Source organism: Sparus aurata, chromosome 8 (genome assembly GCF_900880675.1).
Source record: "Sparus aurata chromosome 8, fSpaAur1.1, whole genome shotgun sequence".
In the NCBI taxonomy this organism is placed as follows: domain Eukaryota; kingdom Metazoa; phylum Chordata; class Actinopteri; order Spariformes; family Sparidae; genus Sparus; species Sparus aurata.
Window position 1 is genome coordinate 22,927,402 of NC_044194.1, and position 13,053 is coordinate 22,940,454.

The 13,053-nt window shown below is 45.7% G+C and overlaps 1 protein-coding gene across 1 annotated transcript in view; it reads left to right on the forward strand.

Moving 5' to 3' along the window:
• Positions 1-13,053, forward strand: part of met (MET proto-oncogene, receptor tyrosine kinase) — a 73,191-nt gene that overhangs the window by 20,568 nt on the left and 39,570 nt on the right. The window contains exons 3-5 of the mRNA XM_030426770.1: positions 6,274-6,477; positions 12,032-12,160; positions 12,399-12,575. Coding sequence (XP_030282630.1) covers positions 6,274-6,477; positions 12,032-12,160; positions 12,399-12,575 — 510 coding nt within the window. The remainder of the gene's footprint in view (positions 1-6,273; positions 6,478-12,031; positions 12,161-12,398; positions 12,576-13,053) is intronic.

The following is a 13,053-nucleotide window of genomic DNA, read 5'->3' on the forward strand; positions in this document are numbered from 1 at the left end:
GTGAGTCCGGCGGGAACGTTTTACTGTATGTTTCATGCGGAAAGTGCAAGCCAAGCATGGCGAGCCGGGGTTTATACGGTGTAATGTATCTCGTATGTCAGGAGTTTTTATGAAACACCTAGGATGAGAGTTAGCCTAGAATTAATCATCAGTGGAAAAAAAAAAAAAAACTACCCATCTGTTACGTAAATACAACCGAAATTGGCCTTATTGGACAATTTTAGAAACTTTTCCACGTGAAAGGCATTCCCTCCTCATCTCTCATCTCAATCTTGCGAGTGTAAGAAAGTATTAAGGAGCCGACCTTTCTAATTCCCTTTGATCTGCGGACTGTAACTTAAGCTACTGTGTCAGTCTGACCGAAACGTGGATTTGCAGGGCAACTCTGGAAAGCTCATCTGAAGAATGTGCTGCTGCGTCTAAGTAGAATCAAAGAGGTTCTCAGACGGAGGCAGAAATAGTGTCTCTTGGCCCCCGCAATCGCCCAACTCAGCGGTCCGTCATTCTGCACCTTGTTTAGAATTGCATAAATCCCCGAACTCCGAGAAGAAGAGGAGGAAAATATGTTGAGAAGAAGCCGCTGTGTCAAGCGGCGATGAAAAATCATCCCCAGTGCTGCTCTGAGAGATGATATTTTAGTCTCGTATTGGAGGCAGAGGAGGTGGAGGACGCAGGATCATCATTCACGCGGCCGGGTTTCATACAGTGAGGGTGATTTAGTGTCGCTGAGAGGCTGGGAGCTGCATTGTTCCTGTGTGGGAGACTGGAGAACACACACAAACACACACCGGCAGATTATTTAACTGTTAGAATGGGCCGTGTGTGTGTGTGTGTGTGTGTGTGTGTGTGTGTGTGTGTGTGTGTGTGTGTGTGTGTGTGTGTGTGTGTGCAGGGAGGTAAAGGAAACGGACAAAAGAGAGGAAGGTAGTCGGCTAAGAGAAGAATTGAAGGGGGGAGATGTGGCATAATTTAACTTAGGACTGGGTGGAGGAACGATGGAGGAGACCGAGAGGTTCAAAGACATCTGTTCAACATTTAACTAGAACATTCAAATCCACAATACGATTTGACTCTAGGTCTTAAGGTGAAGATTCGATGCAATGTTCGATTTACAACATTTTTAACAGTCTGACTTGAATATTACAAAAAATAAATGTACCAAAAAAGATTGAGAATATAATACCACCCTTTAGATTCAACAGTAAACCACAAAAGATAGAAATTCCGTTTTTTTACAAAGTTCGGTTTCTCAACTTTGTCCGGGGTAAGCCCTCCGACCAGGCAAATCAATAAAGGATCTCTAGCAATTGTATCAGTTCTGTGGAGTTCATTTCAATTTCTCAGTGTCTACTCTTCTCAAAGAATTGAATAAAGGATCTTTGAAACTCTAAAAGCTCATTAAGATGAAGAGAAAATTGCTACGCCCCTACATTTAATAATTATTTATCAGTGTCAGGGCTGAACAAGAGAATGTCCCACTGCAGTTGGTGCGTGAGAATTTTATGGTTTGTTCAAGGAAGAGATTTTGCACAGGATGTGATTTGATTGTTAGAAAAAAAAACTGAAAACAATTACACCCTGATCTGTGAGCTATTTGGGATTGATGTCTTGTTGTTTTTGACGTTCTTGCCCATTCTTGTGAGAAAGAAACGAAGCAAAGTCGGGCGATTAAAGTGTTTTTCTTCCTTCAGAGCCACTTCCCCAACACAGGCTCAGAGATTGTCTTAATGTAAGCATGAACTCTCAAATGGAAATTACATGTTGTGAGCGTGAATAATCTGAAGACCGCATTCCTTCACAGGAGAGTATTCAATATCTCATCATGGACACATAAAATGGTTTAGGATGGGTGACTTGAATATATTTGGTTAAAATGATAGCCCAGCATTGTTGAGTTGCATTTCTATGAATCTGGAGGACTCATGGTAGAATGTAAAGTCTAAATGGATGCAGCAGAGCCTGAGTTATTCCCTACTAGTATGGTTAGGATCCAAAAAACACTGGATCCAATATGTGGATAGTTTGCACATCGTTCCTGAACGGAGCCATGACCTTTCAGCGGTCGCTACGTGCAGCCTTGAACGCGAGCAAAAGACAGTTGTGGAATTTAACATGAAGGATGTTTTTTGGAAACACCAAGTGACAAAATGACGACTGTCATTTTCAGGACGGAGTCTGGTTTGGAAAATATTCTAAACCAATCCCAGATCCCATTTTTTGGCCACACCGAGGGTCTGTTACCTGAAGATATAACAGTCAGGGAACATAGAAAAAGTGTATAAAAAAAAAAAGAAGGATTTGTTTTTTAGCAAAACCAAAGGCCCATTTTTAGAATCAAATTTGTCGACCAGGTTTGTAACAGCGTTTTAGAGACTACAGTGTGTCTGTGGAAAGTTCCCACTGTCTCATCTGCAATCTTTATCTATTAGACTAGACACTGGAGCTGTAAACAAGGGTGACAACATTTTTCTGCCAGAATTATCAGTATTTCATCACCAGAAACATTCAAACATCTAGAAAATGTGTCCCTACAGTCTTTTTCATTTGCCACCAGTCATTCTAAATGATGTTTAATATGTCTAATCTTGCCATCATCTCCACATTTTATTCTCACTCCACTTGTTTATGTGTGAGGAGCCCCGCTGTAAACAAAGCTGTAGTCCTGCCTGGCGTCTGGCGGGGGGTGCCACTGGAGGGCGAGGCCAGCTGCACTGTGAGCGCCAGGCTCTGTCCTCGGCTTATTGTCAGGTTCTCTCACTCCCTTAACCGTCCCTAACACCCTGACAGTCCCCTGCAGCAACGCACACGCACATTAACACATGGCTGCATATGCTCGGCGCGACCGGCCACCTGTGTGCCGTGTGGACGCACACACACGCCATGGTCATTACAGCTACTGAGGGTCAGGTTGCAGAGTTACGTGCACCCGAAAGTCCAGGTGGAGTACTGTAATGTGTGCCCCAAACGTTACCACAACAATGGACACACACACACACACACGCACATGCACATGCACACAGAGAGAGAGGGAGAGAGGGGCCTGTATGTGCACTCTGCATTCCTTTGCATTTCACTTTCTCCTAAAAATGCATTTCCACACACCCCAACGACAACCAAACCTCTCCGCCGTCTGGAGCGCACAATTGCACACGCAATCCTGGAGGTCAAAGGTCTGTTATTCCAGTGCGGGAGCCAGCTGAGCGGCCAGCAACGAGACAGACTTTGTGCATGTGTGCGAGTCTGCTAACTCTGGCTAAGCCTTCGCAACATGATGTGTATTTTTGTACATTAGCAGGAGCGCCTTTACCCTATTTCTGCACGGCACTGACAGTGTTTGTATCCAAACCCTCTCCTGGCAGTAACCCAGCCCGCGGTTTATAATTCAGGCATTAGTGTGTCTATTCACACGGGACCCAGGGGCCACAGCGAGAGTATGAAAACGACATTAGACCACGCGGATCACCTTTCACCCCCCTCTTGACTCTCCTGAGCTGTGCCGCGGGGTTGAGGAGCTCCACGACACCGAAACTCTATCGCGGCGCCGTTGTTTTGTGGACAATGGCTGCTGGTTAAGTATGGGCCAAAAGGTGTTCAATATTTCACACATCTGCCCCACGGTGCCTGTTCTACGGCTGAAAGACACGTTCACAAAATGGCCTGAGAGATGTAGAACATCAGGAGCTCTTGCCCGCGCCGTAAATCTTCCACAAGATGAACGAAGAGACGGGTGAAAAGTTTGCCTCACACTCTCCTCAATTTTTTTTTTTTTCTGTCCGTCACCTATCGTTATCAAATCTGCGGTTGTCAAGTGACCTTGGTTTACACTTAAACTTTAACAAACAATATACATTAAAGTTCTTTATTGAACTTTATGTAACACTTTCTCGAGGAACCTGTTCGCCTCCATGTGACGTCCTCTAAAGCTCTAGTCTCGGTGCCAAGAAGCAGCCATGGATAACAGCAGCGGAGCTTCAAACGAAGCTTGTCAAAACAGTCTTTCCACTGTCCAATTTCATTGCCTTGATCCTCGGGAATACCTTAGCCGAGGCAGAGGAATGCCGCCGAGACCCCTCTGGCCCTCCCTCCCATCGCCCTGCTCCGCTTCAACAAACACCCCAAAGTCCTGTTTGTTTGCTCTGAAAATAATCAGCCCACGGCCTGTTTTTCGAGCCGCGTGGCGTAATCTCTCCACAGCGATGACATCTCTGTCCGCCGTACTTTTTGTGAAGTGAGGGGAGTTTGGGAAAATTCCCAGGTTTTTTCGTATGCGGTCAGTGGTAGCTGGTCTGTTCCAAAGCGCAAACAGGAGTCACGATCACAAACTGAATTTCTGGGTAAATGAAGATATCGTAAAGGTGAACTTGAACACACGCAGGGTCACACATCAAAGGCAGCCTGTCCATCATATTTGAAGAAAAGACGTTTCTTGGCGCTCGCAAGCCCTCCTCTCCTGCTACGTGTCCATATCTTTATCCAACTTCAAATCAACTTCAGTCGCAAACTGTCATTTCTTTTGTCCGGATTGCACTGTTTCTCCACTCGTCAACGCCGAGTAATTCAGTACAGATCGGCCCGCCGCACGAACCACCTCACAGCTGTGCGTTTGGCATAAAAACATCCAACCTTTCAGCCAGCTTTCAATTTCCTCCACATTTTCCCTGCGCTTGACTTAACCATTGTCTCTCTGACTGTAGCCACTGGCCTTGAGGACATTTAATTGAGCCGAGGTTTGTTTCTGCGTGCTTGTCTGTCAGCCAGGTTTCTCTGCTTCCCTCTTCGTGCGGTCCCGTTCGTCTCGGCTATGCAATGTCACCAAGAAAGAAACTTTCTCTGATTTATCGCCCCACCATTGTTCCCCTCATCTTCAAAGCATCCACGCTAAACAAATGATGCAGCGTGTTTCGACATAAACCGCAAATAATGGCCTCATGACCCAGGCAGTGCTTTAGGTAGAGGCAGAAAGAGATCATTAGTCTGCAAGTGATTAAAATGAGCTTTGTTTGATGCAACAAGATCGACTGTTACCCCTTGAGTCACAATAAAAGGTCAAAACCAAGGTCACAAACATCTCTCCGACTTATGTTTCCTGCTAAAACTGAACGCATATGTGAGACACTTAGGGGCGTCAACAGGTCGTCATAATCGTTCTACCTGCCCTCCCTCCCCCCCTCCTTGTGACTTCAGTGAAGGAGGTGGTCATCCATTGAAGCTGAGAAAACAAGAGAAAGCTCAGGCCTGGTCAGGCGGCCAGGTCAAGGACCTTGAGAGCCACAAGAGGCCCGCCACCCTCTGGGTCATTAATAATTAATGAAACCTGAGGCTGGGACAGGAGGCCATGACTAAACACAAAAAGAGCCGGGGCAGCGAGAGAGCAGGGCCGGGCAGTGAGAGGAGAGAGGGAGGGAGGGGGGGAGTCACTGATAGAGCAAAAGGCCCTGAATCCAGCTCCGGCTACAGTCTGTGCTTTCACTGTATGCTCCAAAGGCTCCAGACACAACAATCTGCACAGCCGAGCGACGCTAGAAAACCAAAGAGGCGAGGTGGAGGGACAGATTGTGGTCGGAACTGTGCGAGGAGACGGAAGTAGAGAAAGAGGAGGGTGGGTAAGGAGAAAAAAAAAAAAAGACAGTGGGGTTGCCCAGTCGGAGCAACCCATGGAATGAAAAACAGCGTGCATGTCTCCTCGCTGTTTCCCATGAAATCCTGCCGTCCTCGAACCTCTACCCGACAAAGCATGCACTCGCCCTGGAGGTGCTATCACGCCGAGACCTCCATTACGAGCGCAGCCTGATGAAAGAGTGGCTAAAGGGGGCTTAGGAGGTTTGGCTCTTAACCCTCCCCCATCGGGGCCTGATATGAAAGGAGATACTTCAACATGATATTATATAATGGGTGTTTTTTTTATATAGTTTTTTTTTTTAGAGAGCAATCTGTTTGGATAAAGTGATCCGGTCTTGCTGAAGATTCCCAGAAAGTATGATTAACAGTTCATCATCTAAAATCTGCGGCAATCAGCGGTCTGTATTGCTTGTTACACAGTTTTGTTCCGATGCAGTCCGACTTCTTTAAAGTGGTTGTTCCTCAGCGTTAAACATGACCACTCTGACATTTCTTGGCTGCGCTTTATGCCATATCAATATCATGCCTGTAACCGCAATGAGGAGCACTCTCTCCACTGTTAGTCCCTCTATTTATTTTGTTATTCTTGGAGCACACTGTGGCTTTTTTTTTTTTTTTCCCTTGTCTAACTGATGCCTTCGTGTTTCTCTGCAGACTTCATCAGACGACTGCGACCCGCACGAGGGAATCCATGAAGGCAAAGAGGGCAAGTACCGCCTGCAGGTGACCCAGTTTGTCCAAAGGTTGGAGTTCTGGCACAAAGAGTTGACTGACACCTTGGTAACCTCTATCACCGTGGTGCCTGTCCATGGCCGCGCTGTAGCGTACCTTGGCACCGCCGACGGACGCCACATCCAGGTAAATCACTCCTTTATTTACACTGAATCTCTTTAAAAGACTGACAAGAACCTCATTTGCATGGGAAATACCAGCAGTTAGGCATAAACAGAAGCCCTGTGGCCTCTGTGGCCGGTGCGGTTTCCCTCTCTCATTGTTCATGTAAATTCAGCAGGATTGTTGGTCCATGAGGAGTGAAAGCGCTCTGCTGGAGACGCAGCACACAGTCAGCCGCAGGTGCCTCTGCTGCAGGCAGGTCGGGGGGGGGAAACTACCAGTGCAGCAGCAGGACCCTTTTTCTGTTTGCACAATTTGCTTACCTATGACCTTTGCTTAGTGAGCCTCCAAAAAAAGGCCACGTTCCAGCCTGCCATCTGAGCAAACACGGACCGGTTTTTGCCGATCATTGTGAAAACCGACAGTTGCTAAACGCTGGTTAGCTGCCTTCCGCGTCTCATACACGACCTTTCAGATACGGCTTATAGAGGATTTTTGGTCGGACGAGAACTTGACTTGGGGTGTGCCAGTGACTAGAGGGTACTAGTATTCGCCTCTTATGTATCCTGTTTAAGGAGAGTTTGAGAGAATACATGACTGCCTCTGCTCAAAGGAGGGGGCTTCATTGTGTGAGTTTAAATTATGTGGAGCAATGATTAAATTTCCGTCTTGGATATGCATGTAAATCCATCATAAAGACTAAATTAGAATTAAAAAAAAGAAATAATAACCTTTAAAAGGTCTGAAGTAGAGGCCGCCCCATAACCTTCTTCTGTGAGGTTAAAGTCTCTATGTACCACTCTTCCTTTAGCAGTTACTCACTACGTAAGCGCTCATTTTGTAATTTGCATGTCAAAGGTTTCTATGACAGTATACACACGAGTCAAATATGATCATTTAAATACTTTTCAAACAATCCTTGTATGTCATTTAAGATGTCGGGAAAAAAAAGAAGAAAAGAAAAAATGCTCTCCAGTCTTACGTCTAGACATGCAAATCATCCAATCAGTGTCAAGGAAATGTTCGCATGACTTTCCAGGGTTAGACCTAAGGTCTTTGCTTTCACTGCCAGTGCACCTGCAGCTCTAATTCTGATTTGGCCTCTTTGAGATCCATTAATTACATTATTTTGTTTTGAAGAGTCATTTCACTGCTGATCTTCAGGGTGAAACATAACATTTTGGCGCTCAACTTAATCAATTCAGTATGACCAGCCTGTGACTCACCGTAGACACTTTCCATGGTTTTTTTTTTTCATGCTGTGTTTTAAGTCTTCTTTGGCTCATCAGCACATGCGTGCAACGGTCACAGCCGCACAAGCGAAGTGCATCAAGTGTCATACTTGCGCATCAGTGTCGCGCTGGACCAGAAACTAGGACGAGCGGTATGACACACGTAGAGTGAACGCTGAATTACTTCACGTGTTTTTGAAACACAAGAATGAAAAGACAGGCATGGAAAAAAAATAAAGGCAAGAGAGACGTGGAAAAAAAAAAGGGTCGACAGCTGCACGGAAAGGCAGGGGAGGGAGGGGAGGGAGGGGAGGGTAGAGACGTTGGTAGTGGGGTGCGAGGGGGCTTACAAGCCGAACAGCGCGTTAATGGTGAACGGCGGGCTTCGCTGACACGTTCCCTCGCACGGCATTTTCTACTCGCTGAGTGTCCCGTGCAGCTGTTGCTGTGTGTTTCTTCTACCATCAACCCCCCCTCCTCCCATGCCCTCTGTCTGTTTTTTTTTTGTTTTGTTTTTTTGTGGTTGGCTGCATTGGCTGAAGTTCATTGTTTTAGACGATGGGTTTTAGTGGGTCTGAAGAGGAGAGCAGCTGTCCGGCAGTGCAAGACTTTCCATTTTATCAATGTGTTCTGCCCATCATTGAGACAGAGAGAGAAAGGGAGACAGAGACAGAGACAGAGGAACTGAACACTTCTTAACCTCTATCAGCTATCAGATTAGTAAATGTCATCATAGAGAGGGAGAGTGAGACCAGTTCCAAGAAGTGGAAAGCAAGAAAACCAAGAATGAAAGGCATAATTACAAAGGATGATGGCAAGGTAGCCGAGAACCTGGAAAGGAAAATGTGGTAAAACATCGGTAGTGATTTTATTTTTGAGCCTCCTTCTCATGGAGCTTTACATTGTCAAACCATCCAGTACAGTAGCTTTTTTTTGTAGCTTTTCCTCTGTAGTAATCATATCATACTCACCAAGATGCAGTTATGGCTACGGTGATAGCACTGGATTTAAACATGCTGTTCCTGCAGGAGAAAACAAAAATGAACAGTAAGATTATGACCCAAAAACCCATCACGGGCGACTTCCTGGTTCAGTCCTCAGCCACTGTTTGTACTTGCTGTCGATGTGTGGACACAATCGGTTTCACGCCTCTCAGAAGCGGGATTATTTACCACATGTCAGGTTGGCTTACTCTTGTGTTATATTTGGTTTTGGTCAAAATTGGAAATGTTTCCCCCCCAAGATTGATTTAAATGTGCACGTGTGAGCACAAGAATCGTGCTCGAATACAAGATGAAACAAGCATCTGAAATCATCCTCAGTCGGGGCAGCCTCGGCCAGCTTCTTGGCTTCAGACTTAGAAATGTACTCAATAGATAAATCCATCTGTTGACCCAAGAGCAATTTCAAAATTGATCTGTACAATCCATGTATGTATTTGTGTAAATAATTACCTTTTAAAGCTTTTAAGTGCTTCATAAACGTCTGTCAGTCACCCGATTTTGATTTCCCAATGTGGGTCTTGATGGTGCGGGACGAAAACCACCAAAACTGTAAACTACATTTCTCTGTATTACTCCTCTTGGTAGCTCAGCGTGGACAGGTCCAGTCCCTGTTGGAGCTCCAATTCAACAATTTGTCATTTCAAACCAGAGTTGTACCTCGCTCAAAGAAATCCGGGTGTGACTGCAGGGATACATTCACTTTCCCAGCCCCGATTGCCCAAGGCTCGCACTTGAACTGACGACCCCCCGGCCACCTGCCCTCTCCCAAAGCCGTGCCACAAAAAGACTCTGTGAGAGTGATGGTCTTATTTGCTTCGGCAGCTCATTTCATTGTTAGAACGATAAAAAGAACTTGTCAACTTTTCATGTATTTCACTTTCCTGCTCGCTCCCAGTGGAGGGAACAAGAGGGAACATGGAGTCGAGGCAGTGAAAGAAAAAGAGCGTTGTTTCCCCCCCCCCCAACGGACTGCATTCTGGCTCAGGAAGTGTTTCCCTCGGCTTCACTCGGGCCACTGTGGGAATAACACAGTGGCCGTGTTTATAGGCCAAACTTCCCCCCGCCTGCTTAATACAATAAGCTGTAATTTACACCGCTATTACCTCCAGAGAGACGCCTGTTGTATGGCCTCGTCCCCAGCGGAAAGCCACCCATTATACTCGCCGTTACAAAGCGAATGTTGATCATGAGGCTCTAACAGAGGGAGGAATGACTCTGGAAAACAAGGAGTTTGTGAGGGTGAGGGGAGGTCGAAGCAGCGCATCAGCCGACCAACTGAATCACATTTAAAATGTACAAGGCAGAGGTATTTACTGGACGCTCTGACGCTCTCACTTATATTAATCACTGACGAAGTGCAATGTTTTGTTTGGTGGTAGATCACAGACGCATGCCTTAACTCCCATCCCCTGCAGTGTCTCATCCGTGTGTGTTACGGCCAGGTGTGTGCTGTGCTGCATGTGTGCTTTGTTTTTGGTGGACCCATCGCATTGTAACTCCATCTGGACGTGGCAGAAAGATTGTGTGTGTTCACGGATTGTGTCTTTATGCGTGTGTTGGTATGTGTGTGTGCTTGTGTGTATGTGTGTGTGTTTTATAGGTTGAATGGTATAATTTAGAGGGCTTCATGTAACTGGAGCAACCACACACCCCATTAGAGACCCTGTTCGGTTCTGTTTGCTCGCAGGCCTGTAATTGCAGCGTAACCACAAATGATAAATGCTGTTCCAGGTGTGTGTGTGTGTGTGTGTGTGTGTGTGTGTGTGTGTGTGTGTGTGTGTGTGTGTGGGTGTGTGTGTGTGTGTTTCTGTTTGAATGTGTGTATATGACTCGTGTATTTATAATAACGTATGACGTGTGTGTTATTGAAAGTGTTTGTGTGTGTGTCCTGCATGCGTGTGACAGTCTGCAGAGATAATCAGAGTGTGTGTGACTGAGAGTTTGTATATGTGCCGACTTGTGTGTCTGTAACGCCCCTCGACATGTCTTCTTCGTCTTCTTCTTCTTCTTCTTCTTCTTCTGCGCCCCAAAACCGGGCTGCTACTCTCTCAACCCCCGCCGACTATGTTACAGGATAACAGCTAGTTTGAAGGTCTCTAAGTTACCTCTTTACTAAAGATATTTAGTACAGAGAGACAGACAACATCGCATTTTATTTGTGTCTTAAAACAGCGGTATAGCTCCATGAAGTGTTTTGTAACCTTGTTTAGTACAAAGACTGGCAGCAGCTGCAAAGCTGGCCTCTGCCAAAACACAAAATAAGTTCCTTCCAGCAGCCCCGAAATGGTTTTATCTGCATGATGCATCTTGTTAGCTAGAAAGGTGGTCACAAGCAGATCCAACAGCTGGATGAGTTGTTTTTTAGCGGAGCTGGAAAAGTTTTGTGAAACAGCCGACTTCATCGTGAAAACTTCACATATCCAGCTGTTGTTTGTCACTAGATGAGTGCTTCCTGATACGGTTGCTTCTCACCAACCCGAGACCTTTTGATGGTGCTTCCATTTTGACTTACCAAACATGGCAAGAGCCCTGATGTTGGATATGCAGGCTGACTTTAATGGTGTTGCTTACAGTATTTTTCCTGCTATGGCAGTCTTACTTCAGTTCAACTCTCTTTTGAGCCAAAATCCAGTGGAGCTCATAACCCAGGAAAAGATGACATAATCTGGATTATTTGTCTTCACCGCTGTGCTGGCACAGACCCGAAAAACGCTGATGTCTTCTTTTTACTTTTTCATCCTGAAGGCTTGTTTTGTCCTCCGGTGACGGTGCGGATCTATTGTTGTCTATTCCAGACTCCGTGTAATGTTCCCCTCCTGTTTAATTTACAATGTGTATCAGTGTACAACAATATGAAGCATTCCAGACATACTCAGCAACAATGAAAAACTGAATAATATCCCACCTCCTAACCTGGTGTTCTCTTTAAAAAGATAAAGGTCTTTCTCATGGGTACGTGCAGCACATCTCTTTGATTGGATTAAAGCAACATTATGTCACTTTTACACCTTAAAACAACAGCTTCAAACTAATTTTGATGGTACAGCGTCTCGTAAGAGGATGAATGGTGTCTCTGTCTCCATCACTTGTTTCTGCATGGTGTATCTTAAGTGAGAGGGTCGGATCACAGTGTTACATACGTGTTTACTCCAAGGCACACATCTCCATCACATAACTTTGTTATGACGTAATGAGTTTAGCACCTTCAAATTGTTGCAGACCTAGGATTTGTGATGGTGCACTCAGAAACTGTAGGGGGGGCACCAATCATACCAAAAGTCCATTATCTACATAATGTTGCTTTAAAAGAGATTGCAATAATATGTCCCTCTGTCTTGTTAGGTGCTGTTCTCCAGATTCGTCTCTCCGCATGTGAACATCCGCCTGGACTCCAGACCTGTCTCCACCAGTGTAGCACTGCTGGACAGTGACCCCTCAGAGGGAGCTATGCTCATGGCCACAGGAAACAAGGTTGGCTTGGGACTGTAAATACACAACTCTAGCCCTTCCGACGCAAAGTCTGATGGGATTCAAGAAGAAGTTGAGCTATTCTACAGATTTAGATTGATAAAGACTGTCCTGTGTTCATCTCTGAAGCATAATATGAACATAATTCTGACAAACCATATAAACAGCAACAGATTAAAGAAAATAATGTCCCTAGAGGCTTGCTGCTAACGTTACATGATGCTTTCTGTCCTTTTTCTAGATTACTAAAGTCCCTCTGATTGGTCCGGGCTGTGGTCAGCTTACCACCTGTACTTCCTGTTTGCTGTTGTCGCGGGTGACAGAATGTGGCTGGTGTGATGGACGCTGCACCAGAGCGAGCCAATGTCCCTCCCCCTCCGTCTGGAACCAGGACTACTGCACACCTGTCATCACCAAGGTAACCGCAGCGACTGGTCACCGTTGCTTCTTGCTGCCGTAGTTTGCTGCGACACCCATCATGCAGTCGCATCAAGCTGGACTCAGACTTTGTTCAAACCCTCTCTCACTCCTCTCCTCCCAGAAACATCTCTTATAACCTGTCCGTTGAGCCTGCGATCTGTATATTTGCACTGTATTTGTCTCTACAGTGTGAAGGTCACGGTCACTTCCTGAAACTGTCGCCCCTTTACAACAGCAGCGTCCTATTTAACACAGCTCCAACATTGTGAGACTTCACTGAGCTCCGTGTGGGTGGTATACATTCTTTCTGACTTTAATGCGGCACCCCATGCTGTTAGGTTGTCTCCAAATAAAAAAAAGTAAAAAAAAAGAAAGCTAGCTCCACTGTCCTGAGTGCAACAAAATGGATTAATTGTAGCAGAACCTGTGAAAACACCTCTTTCTCTGGGACTGTTTTAACAGGCAGTATTTTGAAA